General features: G+C 37.6%; 1 protein-coding gene across 2 annotated transcripts; it reads right to left on the reverse strand.

The window, feature by feature from the left end:
* Positions 1–1,572: 1,572 nt before the first annotated feature.
* Positions 1,573–8,634, reverse strand: cdc42ep3 (CDC42 effector protein (Rho GTPase binding) 3). Of its 2 annotated transcripts, none has more exons than XM_046837889.1 (2): positions 8,206–8,634; positions 1,573–3,357 (listed from the first exon to the last, which is right to left on the reverse strand). In XM_046837889.1, the coding sequence occupies exon 2, from the start codon at positions 3,126–3,128 to the stop codon at positions 2,160–2,162; it is 969 nt and encodes a 322-aa protein (XP_046693845.1). In that variant the 5' UTR covers positions 3,129–3,357; positions 8,206–8,634; the 3' UTR covers positions 1,573–2,159. The 2 variants fall into 2 exon arrangements, with proteins under 2 accessions (XP_046693845.1, XP_046693851.1); XM_046837895.1 differs by having other exon boundaries at positions 8,194–8,634.
* Positions 8,635–17,491: the final 8,857 nt, after the last annotated feature.

A 17,491-nucleotide genomic window follows, 5' to 3' on the forward strand; every position in this document is an offset into this window, starting at 1 on the left:
TTTATAGGTCTCAGAGCAGCATCTCACAAACTCTGCATAAACACATGGTAGCATATATACTGTATGCAAATGCTTAACATTCACAATTAGGCACAGTTTCTGTTAATAAAATTTGCTGCCAGCTGCTTCTAAGTCTGAACCCAGGCCATAATGATCATCTAAAGAAGAAAACATTTAAAAGCAATGAAAAAAAAAAAGATAAATGAAGGCCGAATGAAATAAATGAGGGTGTGTGGCTTTTAAGATGGGTTTGTACTCTAATGGAAACAGTATGCTTATACATATCTAAAATGTACATAATGAGTGAAATCCCAAAGATCTGTGAAGGCCACATGTTCTGGAGAATAAGTCAGAACTGAAAAACGCTGTCATTAGCCTAATGCCACATCATTGTCGGCACAAACATTGTTATTACTTTTGTTACCAAGGTTCAAAAAGTCCTAGCTACATGTCCTTGTTTTTTTTATTTTAATTTTTTTTTCTAATATGAATGGAAAAATATACATGTTCTGAAGTGTGAAAGTAAATACTCTTTACTAAGCCATACAACGCATGAAAGGTATATATTATTACACCACTTGTTTAGGTACATATTGGGGTTCCTTTTTTCTTTTCTTTTGTTCACATCTGTTCTCTAGATCTGTTCAGTGCAATGTGGAAAACACACAAGTAATGGTTAGCATATGACTTCAGTTCTTGAACATCATCAGCAGTCAGATGGAATGTAACAAAAAGAATCATCGCCCACTATTTTTGTCCTAATTCACAGGACCGCACCAAAACTAGCTAATTGCATTACAGACAGAAGTCAGTGAGGCATTTGAGATCTACTTATTGCATTTTGTCACACTTGGTCTTTTTCATCAAGATTCAGGACCAAGCAACTGTTATTATAATAATTTTAATTATAGCTACAATTTATTTCAGTAAAACCATTAACATTTATTTTAATGTTTAACACAACTAAAAACAACAACAACAAAAAACCATCAAGCAACTCCAGACATGTTAACTGCAGGTGTATAGTTGTAATATTTATGTTTCAGCAATACTTCATTGGCAGCTTTCGAATACAGTAATGAGTAAAGTTTTTGTAATTCAAACTTGTGTGCTTTTAGGCTATTATCTTTTACAATTCTACCCTATAAACATCATTCCTACCCTTAAATAAAGATCATGGCTCTTTGTCCAGGGTCCAGGATGTTTATTTATGGCCTGTCCTATGCGCTTGTGCTACTTCAGTGGAATGTAGGGAATGCTAAAGACCCTCTCTTCTCTCTGACCAAGCAACTTGTAGACAAACGGTGCAGGCATCTAGCTGTAGAAATTAGGCACTGTTCACCCACCACTGATCCCACTGCAGTGCATTCTGGGTGAATGAGAAGAATGTCAGGGACAAGGGAAAAGGTGGGTGGGCTCCATAATCTCGCTGCTCTCACATTCATAGCATACATTCATTTTCATAAATACATTAATTTAATTTAGGATTTCTTTCATGTTTAAAAATGGACATGTATAATTCAGGAAACAAAACATTTCTCAACAGATAACCAAATGGGACATATCAAAAAGTAACTTATTTACTCATTTATTTTATATTGCATCTCCACACAGTAAAAACATAGGTATATGATTGATGCTTTAGAAGGACAGTTAAAGAGATTGTCAGTATAAATATAATATCTGTATAGGGTTGGGGTGGGGTTGGTTGTGACAAAGTCTGGAGATAATTTACACAGCTGTACATCTTTTAGAGAAATATCATTACATTACTTAATTACATAACATATAACATTGTGCATTAGTGAGCAACAGCATACAGTGAAATGTACTGGTTTTATTTACACCTGTGATAGAACTGAGAGCACATCAGACCATTTTAGTTCTAGACTTAACCCAATGGTGGCCTTCAAAAGGCACAATATATTTGTGTAGCTTTCCAAAATTTGATAAAGCATGCATCTTTTATGACCCACAGAAGAAACAACATTGATTAAGCACAGAAAGTTGAAGTTGGGGATAAAAAATATATTTGGAGAAATATCATTGCACCAGTTCTGTTTTTAGTTAATTTCCAATGTAGAACACCCATAAACCTTGTGTGTTTTAATTTCATTGGTAAGTCTCTTTTCTCTTCCTGCTTCTGCCAGAGACACAATTCAAGATTCAGGCTTACCCATGATATTGAGTATGTCATCCAAGATAGAAGGGCCCAAGTCCAGTTCCAGAGAAAGCAGTGACCCAGACTTGTGGTTCACAGACTCTTGAGACAGACTCTTGGATTTAGAGAGCTCAAAGTCAAAGTCACAAATGCGTCCGTCTTCTACACCACTATCTCTATTTTCCCAATCTCGATTCATGCTGGCCATCTCTTTTTCATACTGAAAGATGTCACTGTTCATGTCATTATAGCCATTATTGTTGATGCTGTTGTCTTTACATTTGCTACTTCTATTCCTGTTTTCATTTTCATTGTGATTGCCATTGATAAAGACAGACATTAATGGGTGCTTTGTGTCCTCATCTTGAGAGGTGTACATGGGGGTATTCTTTTCCAGTGATTTCTCCAAAATGTTGATAGGAAATAAAGATTTCTCACTAATCTCCTCTAGAACAGGGCTGGGATCACGTCTGAAGATAGTTATGGACTGAAGAAGGTTTTCCATTTGCAGGATTTCTAGATCATCTATCCCCTCTGAGATGGCAGGTGGAGTGGGTGGATCATCCAGTGAGTCTCGGGTCATGGGTAACATAGTAGTATTAATATGAGGTAGGGTCAATGCTTGGCTTCCCCCAATGGAAGGAAGGGAGATGGCATTCTTCAGGATTGGTGAAGGAGTTTCAATGTAAGAGGCATCAGATGCACTGTTAGCTCGCATGAACTCGCCATGGGCACCATACTGTGGCCGAACCAGGCCACTCTTACCTGGAAGCAGCTCAAACTTGCCTTGAAGGAAGGTCATGTCTCCAAAGGTGTCACACATACCCCCTTTTCCAATGTGGACAGTATGACGGAAGTCTCCGAGTGGAGGACTGATCATATCTGGGGACAGAATGTCTCTTAGACGACACTTCTTGCCTTTCTTGCTGTTGTTGGATTTCAGGTAAATGGGAGTTTTGGCTGGCATCTCACAACAGTAAAATCCGTGGTAGAAGAGAAAGAAGAAAGGGAGATGACTTTAAACCCTATAATCATATGATGCACAACTGATGTTGAGCTGAGTTCTCCTCAGAAAATGAGGAGTTACATTCTCAGACACTAGATGATTTTGGGATGTAGGTGCAGATACAGTGACAGTGTCCTCAGGCCTCAATTTTGGGCTGATTTGGTCCCAATAGGCCAGAGGTGTTGTTTTTCTGGAGAAAAAAAAGAAAGACACATCTCTTTTTAATATTGTTCAGATGTACTCTTGCTTTATTCGCTTTGCTATAATAAATTTAGAATGAATAGTTTTTATATTATTTTATATTAGATTATAGTACATATTATATATTTACACTTTTTAATATATAGTTCTATAGTTCAGGGGGCCTTGTTCTTCTGATAGATCTCCAATTTTCTCCTTATGAGTTCTGTATAGAAACTATTAAAAAAACTAACTTTCTAATTCTTTTCATAGTGTGTCTTATGGATTCATTCAAAAGAACGGACCTTACATAAGGGACCTGTCTTATGTGAAGCAATACATGTGTAATGATGCATTCTGTTTAGTATTCAAGTAATAGCCCTATACACACTTAAATTTTTAATGGCCAGTCTTCTAAGCCATAACATTATTACACTGATGATATTTGGCATCTGCCATGAAGCCACCCAGCAAAGACATCACTTTTAGTTAAAACAACATTTAGCTTCTAGAAAGGAGAAGAACAGTGTGTCCCACAAAGGATAGACTCATAAATAATTTCATCACACTCCTGATCTCAGACCAGTATAAAAACCAGAAAGACATGCATGGTGAGGGGCCCAAGCTGTTGTTGGCGCAAACTCAGTCCGGCTCCTGTTTAGTATGTGCTAATATGGACCAGCTGGACTCCATATTGGTCTAAGAGACGAGATGGGTCTTAAGAAGGATCAGCGTGAGAATGACTCAGGAGAGAAAGCTACCGTACTGCATTGCATAGAGAGTGCAGCAGAGAAAAACGTATATTTCTACCAGTTATTTTTTTGTGATCTTCATTAAAAAAAAACATGTGCAAAACTAGAGGGTTACAAGATTCAGAAGCAACATAGTTTAAGAAATTTAAATTGATGCGGATATATTTCTAGAGGAGAAGAGTGAGACTGAGGGAACTAAAGGCAGGAGAGTGTGAGATGGGAGAGAGAAAGAAAGGCAGAGTACTTGCCCATTTATAGACATATTTACTTTTGAGAAACTGCTAAGCGCTGACCCTCGCTGACAGACTGCAAGCTATCACAAAAGTAGTGACTTGGCCAAGTCCACACCAATGACTACGACTGAAAAAACATCCACATTCCTGTAGCAGCGCGGCTCAGGACTCTTCTTGCTACAGAAACCATAATCAGAAAAGGCATGAATAAAGCTATAAATAGATGTCACTAAAAGCAATGACTTTTGTTTATCATTTTATCACCGATCCAATTTTGTGTGCTTAAAATCAGATAGAAAGATGCATTAAACCGTTCTTTTTTAAATAAGACACTATAAGCTTCTGAACACAGAGAGTGACAGCCATAGAAGACAAAATAGCAGAAATTCCAATCTGTTTATAAAACAGCACAGATTCCATTTCCTCAGGACACATAACTTGACTATAGTAAAATGTTAAGAGTTTAGAGTGCGTGTACCCAACAAAATGGCTAACACTGATCTGGGGTACAGTACTTGTGACAGTGTGTTGGGAAGATAAATGATACTTGGACAATGACTGCTATTTCTTCCTACATAGACTGAATAAGTAGCATTGTTCTTTTTAGCCTTCTGTGTGTGTTTGTGTGTGTGTGTGTGTGTGTGTGTGTGTGTGTGTGTGTGTGTGTGTGTGTGTGTGTGTGTGTGTTCTCCCAGAGGCTTAAGAGTCAACATGTCTTTAAATACATTTTTAGGTGCTGATGCATTACAACACAAATAGCCTGAACATCATTTGACTATCATCCAGAGAGCTATATATATATTCTCTAAGCTTTATGCATGGGTAAGGAATGCATAAGTGTGGGGTGAATGATGTGCTATCCTAGCCTAACATTTGTGTACTTAGTGTATATGGTAATGTGAGTTAAACCTGTCTGTCTGTTCATTCATCTCTAGCTTTCTTCTCTTGTCCTAGTCTGTTTAATGCTCACTCTTTATAATAATCCATCCTCCTTCCATAATGTTCCTGCAATCTGAGGTTTGCCCTTGACTCTATGCACTCACTCTAGCAATGAAGCAAATTGGATTCACACCAACAATCTAGCCTGTCGCGTGCCACAAGCACCCCCTCCCCACCTGAGATCAGCACCCACATTCTTTTCTAATAGGAACATTGTGTGTTTAAGTCTTTGTGTGTATGTGTGAGAAAAGAGAGAGTAAAGGCAGAGCTCTTTCTGCACTGCTGAGACAGGAGAACATTATTACAGCTATAAGCACTATCAGCTTATTGATTACTTTACAAGCTCTCACACCCTAAAAGACTCTTTGCTTATTCAACATGTCTTTAAGAAAATGTACACATCTTGCATTATTTTTCCAAGGGAACTGGTTAGTGCTTTCAGGTCAAATCCTAATGCTTTAGCAGCTGAGCAAATAACTTTTTTCAAGCAGGATTGATGTTAGCAAATACTGTGATGAATGCGCATCACTAAATAAAGTAATTCTCTTTGAGGTGGGATTTGATGTCAAGACATGTCATGGAGTAAATCTACTACTTGGGTTGGGAAGCAGGACTCGATGCTCAGGTTTCACATGAAGAACTGCACAAATAAGGACACATACTGTCAGTGCTTCAGGAAACCATGCCTGTAATCCCTAAAATTATAAGACTGAAAAGTCAAAAGTATATGATATATTTAACATAACATAATATAAAGCATGTTTTAACTACCAAAATAGAATATTAATACAATCAAAAATCTAAATATGATTCTTATACACTGTGGTGCTGAATGCATCGCAATTATTTATTGTCTGTTTTTTAAAACTATATGCTATTCTCTATTACAGTTTTATATTTATATTTTGAACTGGTTATCAAAATAGGAAGATGCACTGATAAAATATTTAAAAACAAATAATAAAAGGTTGGCAGAGATTTTCAAGTCTGTTCCAGACTTCCAAATGCTTTGTAAAGATTTTTACCTAAAACTTTATTTATCTAAAGATCGTTACCTAAACTTTTCTATTTCGAAAGAGTCAGTCAAGATGACATCATTGAGTCAGGATATTTGTAAGTAAAAAACATGACCTGAGGTCAGATCTGAGGTGGGTTAACAACTGCCAAGGCTTATTTCAAGACTTGCAGCTGCTACTCTGCCACCCACATGGCTATGCCCATTGCTGTGCCCATGTCCTCTATTGTAGAATATGACTATGGAATTCACTTCCATCCATCCACTCCCTTTCTGTCACACAATCTTTTTAGAGGTGTTAGTGCTTTACTATTTCAATCATCCACAGTCGAGCATAAGGCCTTCATGCCAGCAGGTCATCAGTGTATCTCTGATCAGGCTGGCTGAGTGAGAGCCAAAGCCTGGACCCACTCCAGTCACTAAGAGGGTGCTGTTTAATTATGGAGATGGGCACTTAGAAGGAGGGGGGTTTAATGGGGGCTAGTGAGATGGTAAGTTAGGGTACTTATGTTGACTTATGTCAGCTTGCTCATTTGTTCTTGGTAATTAAATCACAGCCAGAGAATGTGGGTCAGTTTATTATTAGAGCAAATATGAACATGCTCTCATCTAAACAAGTGCAAAGATAACATTCAGCAGTTTAAACTCACTGTATGCAGAGGTGCATTTCGAGGACAGCCGCTAATTTAATGCTTACAACAGTGCTGTCTCGGAGCATCGCTCTGACCTATTTTAGCCTTAGCCTTTTTTGGCTGAAAATGTGGTGGCTACTTGGAGCTCTGCAGTTGTCACTGCTGATGCTGTATTTAAAATCCTAGAACTGTGTCACTGAGATGATCTTATTCTAGACATATACAGCTGATGACTCTGAGAAAACGAATAAATAGCATGTCATTCAGAGTGACTAAACTGTCTCTGCAGACCGACCCTTAACCCTAAGCATTCCTATGTCCAGAATAGACAGAAGACCCCATCTTTTGCACTCTGTAATAAAAGAGATTAAAGGCTGATAGTGCATAAGCTAATGGCAACCTTCACTCAACATTCCTCCAGTTTGGCTTGCCAGTTTGTAACATAAAGGGAGCTGTAATTATACTTCAGGCAAGGCGCTTCCTTTCGAGGCCTGAGGGCTAGAGAGTTCTGAGTCTTCTGAGACAGGCAGGGTGGAGCAAGTATTCTTCTTGTTTCAGCCTCATCTGTTATTCCCGCTTTCTTTATTTTTGTCCCTCCCCTGCTGTCTATCTATCCTTCTGTTCTCAGCCCCCATGTTGTCTTTGGCTCACCGTTTGCCGAAGATTAAATGAGAGGGCTAAAAAACACGCAGGAGATGTCAAAACAGCTGGAAGAACTCTCCAAGTTCTTCTGGCTGCCACTGAATAGCAGCTCTACTATTGTGGTTAGTGTGTCGACTGAGTGGGAAAGTGTTTGCTGCAGTGGCAAAAAAGTATCCGGTTGCTTTTGCTATGATTCAAACCTTGTAGTGGGCACATGCTCAACTACTTCTGTTCATCTTGCACTTGTGTGCAGTCCTACCATTATTTTCTGAGAGAGCCTACTAAACACAATCATGCATTAGATGATTTAATGGAATAAATAGAATCATTTACAGCACAGATTTTCCTCTGACACTCCCTCTTGACTTTCTTTAGTTTTAAATGAGCAGGCATTCCTATTTTGACTCTAAAGTTACTAAATAATCATAACCTGTTAATTAGAAGCATTTTTTAATGTAATTCAGCAGTGCCGCACAATTTACCAATACCTATTATAGCAAAACTATTACCTTATATAAAAAAAAATAAACCAACACATGGATGTATAATTCACCATTTATATCTAACATCAATAATACCTTAAAATTTGCATATTGTATATGGCAAAATGTCTTCCATCTTAATTTTTTTTACCTCTGTATTTACCTCCTTAAGATGAACCTCTCCGTTGTTCCTGCAGAAGTAGTTGCTTGTCTTGTCAAAATGTACTTTCCAAAATTCTTTGTAGTGTAGGCAATGTGGTGTTCTCTTCCTCCTTGTCGTTCACAATGTCTTTCCGTCTTTTAGCCCTGGATGTCCGTTCCTCACAGGCAGGAGGTCTGCCGGACAGCTGTTTAGGAATTCCTCTGTGTAACTGTGTGCGGCTTCTCTCGTCTCTGTTCTGCTCGAGGAGAAATCTCCTCCTCCTTCTTCCTGATCTCCCCTCCTGCAGCACCTGTCTCTTTCTCTCTCTCTATCTGTCTCTCTCTGTCCCTCTGCAATCCCTTTTCCTCTATTTCTGCGGTTTCCCAGGTTGGTAGAATTGCTGCTACATCCACATGGAAAGACAATGAGTGTGAAGAGAGTGTGGAGCTGGCTGGAGATGAAGCTTTTTTTTACCAAATGCTGGTCCTTAATCACCCTGTTTCTATCTCTCCTTCCCTCACTGTGTTTCTCATGTAGTCTTTACTCCCCCTTTGTCTATTTCTGCTCCTCACCCTTTTGCGTTAAGATGAAAATAAAAATCACTGTATATCTAACAGAATGCATGTACTCCAATGCTATTGAATAAATGTGTTTTGTGTACTTTCCTACTCTCTCTTGGTCAATCTCTCCATCTAGGATTGCTCTAAAAATACAGAAATATGCAGCTGTGATCTTTGGGCATTTTCCTCCCATTCTTGTGTTCATGCTTTTTCCAGCTTTTTCCTTATGATTCATCTAGATTTACTGCATACACACTCTCAGAGTGAGAGAGCAAGTGAGAGAAAGACCACATGACAAAGCGCACAACAGGGCCCATTTAAACCATGTGTAAGCGATGTAATGCAGCTTTGCTTGTCTCATTACAACAGAAAACATTTGTTTTCTTTGAATTGCCCTTTAGACAACATGCACGACAGCACACCACAAGGCTGCTCTTGTCGGAATTGCTTTAGCTTTTACAGGCTCTCCTTTACTGTGTTTTTTCTTAAAGGACAAGCATGTTTACAGGGCCTGTGTGCTGTAAATATTTCTTCCGGAGCACTGCTAGGAAAAATGCACACCAGATTTGCTAAAGCCTCATCAGTCTTTTTACATTTACCCTGTTGCAGGTTTCCTTGGCAACAATCACTGCTCTGCAGAGATTTTCACAAATGCAGAAAGAGAGGAGAAAGACAAAAACACACCTATCTATACGTATGTATCTGAGACTTGTGCATGTGAGTGTGTATAAGCGAGTCGTTTTAAAGCACAGGTAGCTTCTGGCGTGTTCTTGCAGGTTTGTTTAAAGTTCTGAGCTTGCAGCGTCAGCGTTTGACAATCGTAAAAAAACATATAAATCTCTTCTTGCCATCAACTGACTCCTCACACAGACGCTCCATAATCCGTTTATCCGCTGCTCTGCAACACATTTAGTACTCTAATGGGTATAAGGGGCTAACTGGGTTTCTTCAGGGCTGGATGTTCTGACTGGTGGGCTAACATTGAGCCACCCACTAATTAGGTAAAACAGGCATTGTTTGGTAACATCTAAACAGCTTTCTGAATAGAAGCACTTTGGCCTTGGGGGTTGATGTGCAAAGAGTGATCTCATTGGAGCAGGCATGTGGAAAGCACATGGTTTTGTATAGAATACAGTGTAGTGGTTTGAAAAAGTACAAGTAATATGTTTAAAGTTTTTCACTACAACTTGAACAAGTGAAAATGCTCCTCTTATATATGTATGCATGTGTGTGTGTGTGTGTGTGTGTGTGTGTGTGTGTGTGTGTGTGTGTGTACATAAACTATAAATATATATATATATATATATATATATATATATATATATATATATATATATATATATATATATATATATATAAACAGTCTGAAAACATGTCCTGTCTGTTTTACTGCTTCTACTTCCAGAGAAGTCCAGGCTTTATTCATGCTGTGAAACTCTTCAGCAGGAAAAATGCTAACAAACATACAATAAAATACTGTTCAAACTTGTGACCCACAGCCAGGAATGTCTCTGTCATCCAAAGCGGACACTGTGTGTTTTCATCATTTAAAATGTCAAGTTTTCCAAATGTGGCCAGAGGAATCACTAGTTATTCCCAGTTTCTATTAAGTTTGTTTTTGGTGGAGGAGAGAGAACAACTGGACTTTATGCAGTCTGCTTGCCCAGAATGCAATGTGCTATTAACTGTTGCTACTGAAGTGAGAGCTATAAATTCTGTGAGAGTTTGAAGAAGTCTGCAGCTCTTGTGGGCTGTTCCTGGTCTGCAGTAGTCAGTATCTATCAAAAGTGGTCCAAGGAAGGGAACAGTGGTGAACTGGTGACAGGTTGATGGGCAACCAAGGCTCAATGATGCATGTGGGGAGTGAAGGTTCGCCTGTGTGGTCTGGTCCAACAAAAGAGCTTCTGTAGCTCAAATGGCTGAAGAAGTTAATGATGTTTCCTGCTCGATGGGTCAAGACTCTTTTGGAAACAAAAGAGAGACCAACACAATATTAGGCAGGTGGTCATAAAGTTATGCCTGATCGGTGGTCATAGTGTTATGCCTGGTTGGTGTACATGCCTGACCAAATTGAGATATTTTCTTGTGCATTATCTTTAATTCTAAATAATTATTTTGGACAACAGATTTACAAGTATTTTGTCAATAAAAGACAACATTAAAGTTCTTGATCAAGACCAAAACCATATTAGGTAAGACAAACACAAAGACTGAGACAAGTCCAAGCAGAAATGGGAATAAGAGCAAAACAAGCCCAAGTCAATACAGAAATTCAAAAGCCAGAATTAAGTAAAAGACTGGACTTGAGTCTTACAGCCCTCACTAATTCCAATACATCATTGTGTCAATAAAATGTCTGTGTAAATTGTTTTAGTAAAAATGTTTCTCTATCATCAGACTGACAGAAAATTGTTGCAACAATGAGTGCAGTAAATAAGTTTCGCTCACTGTCTCGGTAATTATGAATTTCTTATCTGGAAAGAATAGAGCAGGTGTCATATTGTTATCACCAGCTTTTTATAAACTCTCAAAGTTTGAAGCAAATTGAGTCATTAGAACCAAAGTGGTAGTATCACCAATGTCTGCAGAACCTACAGCTTTTAATTTGTGTGATGAATTGTACTGCCATTAACAGCCTTTGAAACATTCCTGTTTTTTGCTTATGAATTACGTAAGTTAATATTCTCAGGTAAAAATGTTCTCTCTGTCCATTTTTGTTTTTTACAAATCTTCCTTATCAATCACTGAAAGAGCCTGCTGTGTTTCGAAAAAGCCCTGGTGATAAACACACAATTAATGGGCTAATAAATTTCCAGCTGACAGCAGGCATGAGCACAGTTGCACTTAGGATTATGCACCTAAATTAAGCCATGCACTTTGGGCCCCCTTAACATGAAATAAAAAAGCTGTATTTGGCCATAATTTATATAAGAAAAAGACCAATACAAGAAAAAAGTGCATGATTGCTCTGCTTGTTCATGTATATGATGGCGTGATGAGATCTGACGTACTTAGGCAAGAGGAAAAAGACCAATTATGGAGGGCGTGAACGCCTCAAAAGAATTTTGGTAACCTTTTCCGCAGACCCTCTGTCTTGTAATCAGATTGTGGTTGGCCCAAAGAACCAGCGTCAGAGTTGCCTTGGAGGACAGCTGCAGAACACAGCTATTTATTTGCTGAGCACAGGCAGCACACTTGGCCCTTATTACAGAGAGAAAATGGTACAGGGCAGAAGAGCCACAGAAAAGAAGTCACACTGAGGCCAACCCCAAAATCGACTCGAAAATCTATATTTATGTACAAAGGCAAAATGTCTGACATGTTGTTCAAGTCTAAAATAATATACATTTTCACTCATACACTGTGCATATAAATATTTATTGTAGCTTACACACACAGACACACACACACACACACACACACACACACACACACACACACACACACACACACTATATTTATATACAGTATATTTCCAGACCAATCTTGCCAAACCATGCCTTCATGCACAGGGGCTTTATCGTGTTTTTGCCTATTAGTTTCAATGAGGAGAAACTGTAATTCTAAAGCATTCAAAAACATTGTATACAATTGTATACTTCCACAATTGTATGACTGATGGTCAGGTGTCCACAAACCTTTGCCATTTTGTGAATGTACGGCATATTGTTACTACACATATGGTGATATAGAAGTGATTTAGCTTTGAGTCAAACATGCGACCTCACCCTAAAACGCAGAAACAAAACTCTGTAAGATATGTAAGAAATCAGTAGCAGATGTAAAATGTTCCATTATGGCAGTAAAAGTCAATGTCTGTTTCTTTAAGAAGAGAAGCCAGCTGTATTTCAATGATTCATTGCTGAAGGGGTTAAATGGAGATGAGTAGCATGGCAGCATCCTGTTTATTCCTGATTCCTACCAGCTTGGCTCAAGTAAGCATTTCATAATTGTATTAGATTGGACTTCTCATCAGATTTCTAATTAAACTGTCTAATGAGCAAATACAGTAACGTCTTACAAGCCATAAGTAATAGAGAAGCATGACACTAGTGAATTACATTAGTGAAAGGCTAAAATGTGACGTTGCTTAAGCGATTCCATCATACATTAGTCATGTCAATTTTGCCATGTCAATTTTCCATGTTCATTTTATTTCCATCTGACTGGTAACATAAAGAGCTGACGGTCATTATATTATATTATATTATATTAATTATATTATATTATATTATATTATATTATATTATATTATATTATATTATATTATATTATATTATATTATATTATATTTTATTTTATTTTATTATAATTAATTTAATTAGGAAGCTTTTAGCAATGTTAACTCATGATAACTGTTTACTTTTTGAAATAAACAAATTAGACACAGATCAATAAATTTCAATTGAGATTTAGGTATCCACAAGATCAATTGAAATTTATTGATCTGTGTCTTATTTGTTCTATGTACAGTTTATTGTGTTTATTTATGTTTACTTATTTTGCTTATGCCTTCTAAGCTGTCTATATGTTGCTATGTAATTTTTCAGTTATGGATTTGATTGTTTGCACAATTTGATATAACGTAACTGCTATGCACAATTGCACTAGCTTTTGTTCTGGTCTGAGCAAATATCCATGTCCATATGAATAACTGTTTGATTGCTGTGTATTGTTCTTTATTGCAAATTGCCCTTGATCTTTGGAAAAGTGCTATATAAGTTAACATGGAGTGGCAACAAGGCTGCATCATTTAAAAAATATTTTGAAAGCAAATAGATATTTTTACATCTTACAAGTAATTAATTATCAGCAACATGTACCACGTGTGAAATTTCCAACTTGTGGGAAGTAACACAACAATAATTTATTGCCACTTATCTTGTGACCTTGATATTATCTTCTGTTAGGTCACATGGCCATGCCCTATTGACACCCCTATTGAAACATTTGTTTTTTCTAACACAAATATTTTGTATCATATACCTGTTCCTAATATCAAGAACTCATCCAACACTTCAATAGACTGGGGTGTCCATTGTTACCTAACATAATAGATCTTACGTTAGGGTTAGCACCACATACAGTACAAGCAAAATAACCTAGTATTTAGTCGGCTGTAAAATAAAGTGTTACCATTTTCTCTATTGTAATTCCAATGGAATGAATAAGTATTACATTAGATTTTATCAGGGTCTGCTTAATTACTTATTTGTAGAAAGACCCCTCAAGGGGACATTGTCTGTCACTCCCTTTTGGGAATCCGGAAGATCCTCCTCTTCTTATCAGTATGGTCAGTAAATAGCATTCCACAGACCAAGAGATAAGTTTAAGACTTGTGGAGATTTGACTTCAGCTAAGCTGTGGTTTGTTTGTTTTATACACTGAATTACACATACATCAGTGACATTAAAAAATATATAGTTTGGTTACAAAATAGTCACATACTGTCATTATTTATGCATACAATAAAAAAAATTTATATCTTATTCATTGTCATATGCATTAAAATTAGCACACATCAATAGTTGAAGACAACAACAAAAGAAAAAAAGGAAAGAAAAACACAATTACGACAATGGTATGTGGGGGCTAAGGCTTCCAAAATGTCTTAAGAAATTGGCTAATATAACAGCACCAGGCTTGCATGCAAAATTAGAAAGAAAGAAAAAAGAACCCCACGCCAATCAGAATCACACCCACAAAATTCACTGCAAATAACATAGCAATGATAGCGCAGCAATAGTGACAAACCCTGTAAAGTACAGTTTTACAGGGTTTGTCATGTTGCAGCCAGAAATCAGCCCGCTTCAGGAAGCACTTATTTCCTAGTACTCTGACGATATGATACTCACGACAGCGGATACAGATCTCATGCGATTACCTTTTTTAGAGGCGATAATAGCAACAGCTGGCACCCCGACCTGGATTACATGTGAACTGTGATGGTGCACCACAGGAGCACTGCAGGAGAACGGTGTGGTGATGCCACACCACACTGGAACACACAACTGAGAGTAAACCGCATCGAATGCCGCACCACATGGTACACCAGTGAGCTCCACAGGTCCTGGAGTTTATGATGACCTCTCACATGATCTCAGAGATAAACCAGCTCCCTCAGTGGTGCATCATGAACATGCTGGTCGTGCTGGTTCTTACGCCGTTCAGCCGCAGCCTTCAAGCATTCTCATGCCCCCTCAAATACCACCTGCATCCTTACTTGATGTTCTGTAATCCACTCATGAACCTCGCCCACACCAGGCTCCAGGATCATACCTAACAGAAAATCAATATGGAGTCTTGGTTTAATGGTGCAGCAAGAAATCGGCCTGCTTCAGAAAGCTCTTAGTTTCCACTGCTCTGACGATATGATACTTACGACAGTGGATACAGAACTCATGCGATTACTTTTCTAGAGGCAATAATAGCAACAGCTGGCACCCCGACCTGGATTACAGCTGGCACCCCGACCTGGACCTGGACACACACCTGAGAGTAAGCAACACAATGCCAGGTATCTCGGTAATCTGATGTTACACTCAGATATCCATGGCAATTGAGAAAAGGGGCATGCTTTCGAAGATGACGCATCACATGGGGCATAAGCTACAGGCTTATATACTATTAAGGGATGTTTATTCATTGGCCACATATTTAATGGTTCTGATGTTTTAAACATGTCACCAACATCATTATATTAAGTACAGTCTAAAAGGGTTAATTTTTTTCTGACACACAAATGTAGTAGACATTTGCACAGTATTATATATCTTCTAATATTAAAATAGTCAAGATACATATCAACAACACTTATCCAAATTAACTTAACTAGTGATCTAAAGGTGGTATCAGTGCCATTGTACAGATGGAATATCTATTTTATCTGTACAGATTTTCTCATGTTCTCTGCTTGTTTGGTTGGATTTTCTCTAGGTTCTCTGGTTTTCTTCTTCTGGGATTGAATTGCCCCTGAGTATAAAGAAGTGTGTTAATGTTTGTGTCCAAGGTGCACTGTGATAGACTGAGGTTCCATCCAACTTTTATTTATGCCCCAGGATAGGCTCTGAATCCACAGTGACCCTGCCAAGTATAAAGCAGTTTGTAAAGATGAAGAAATTAATGAATAGCCTAATTTGTTATCTTGTTCTCTACATTAGCCCTTTAGGAATGAGTTCACCACAACTGTGGTAGTGAAATGCTTCAGCAAGCTTTTAACAACCATATTTAGACTTGATTTCTCTGCTTTCTCTCATACTTTTTCGGTCTCTGCTTTAAAAGCAAGTTGCCAAACACTTCTGCTACTCATGATTAATGCAGTGCTGGTTGGTCTGAACTTTGACTAAACAATTCATTAACAGCTCTAGAACCTTCCAGATTCCAAATATACCCTGATGATTTTTAATCTTGGGAATGCTGACAGTCAGGAAAGGAATGTCCTAATAAATATGACTGACAATTAAATCAACTCATTTGAAATTTGGGAAATGGTTTAAATTCCTGAGTTGAATTTATTTATTTTTGCTAGTAAATTAGTCAGACTGATAGAGGAGAGGAAATTGAGCACAGACCTTGATATGCTTCTTTTATGTACAGTACATATATTTTCTGTCAATGGCATCAGCCAAGGGATTATTCATGATGTAATTTAAATAAACAGACAGAAAAATCTTAGGATATGCTTTAGGTAATTAAGAGGGTAGTTTTTTAACATATGTTTACAATCTGCAATTTTGGAATTTGAAGCCAGCATTTATTTAAAAGTAATGTTTGAAGCAAATAAAAGTACAATATGTAAACACATGGGCTTGTGTGAAATAGGAGCAATTAAAGTTTTTATATAGAGTGTATATGTTTGGACATAGGATGGGTACATACCGCAGATTGGTTTGTAACGTGCAGTTGTTCGGACTATGTGAAAAATTCTCACATAAGACAAAAGAACCAAAAGAAATCAGCGTCACGTAATTTACGTCCATTTGATAATTTGATATAATAAGCCCAAAAGAACAAAATAATCCAAGACTAATCACACACATGCTTTAAATGTGTGCTTTATCATGGTCAGGTTCAAGGCTCTGGGAGGGCTGGGCACTGACTTCAGCCCTGACCAACAATAAGGTTTTGCAAATGAATTCTGCTTATCACAACATTATGCATATTTATAGAATTTAGATATCTTGAAGAAGATAAATGTGTATGTTATTCTATTTCTTCTTTTGTGACTGTTTTTGGGAAAATACCACGTCAAGAAGATTTTAAGTATAAAAGAAATTGCTTAATTATTATAACCTAAACTTATATATAAGAATGTACTTAGGTGACAAAAGCAATGATCATATTTCAAGAGTCCTTGCAAAAAATAAATAAATAAATAAATAAAAATAAAAGCTCACTAATTACATTTGGCCTTATCATGAACTTGTACATCGTACAAGTATTTACTTGCATCTCTCATAAACATTTCCATTAAACCGAAGCTCAGGCACAATTAGATAAGTCTCTACTGTCCTGAGAGTCTGCTGTTGAATGAAAGGAGGTTTTCTTGCCACAGCAACTGTTTGAATCATTTTTAGCAAGCTGCTCCATCACAGGGATTCATTTCCATGTTTGTGGTCCTCTTGAGTGCTGCGGTTTGAGTTCTTTCCATAAGAGCAAAACAACCGTGGTCAATGCATTCTTTCTAATGTTTATGAATTTACAAGCATTGCATTCCAAGTGCCTGACATGCTCCTTACTGCTGGTAT

The sequence above is a fragment of the Silurus meridionalis genome, chromosome 2 (assembly GCF_014805685.1).
Source record: "Silurus meridionalis isolate SWU-2019-XX chromosome 2, ASM1480568v1, whole genome shotgun sequence".
Taxonomy (NCBI): Eukaryota; Metazoa; Chordata; class Actinopteri; order Siluriformes; family Siluridae; genus Silurus; species Silurus meridionalis.

Excerpts from the sequence above, each read along its gene's own strand:
- cdc42ep3 (XM_046837889.1), bottom strand. The coding sequence starts at position 3,128 with ATGCCAGCCAAAACTCCCATTTACCTGAAATCCAACAACAGCAAGAAA.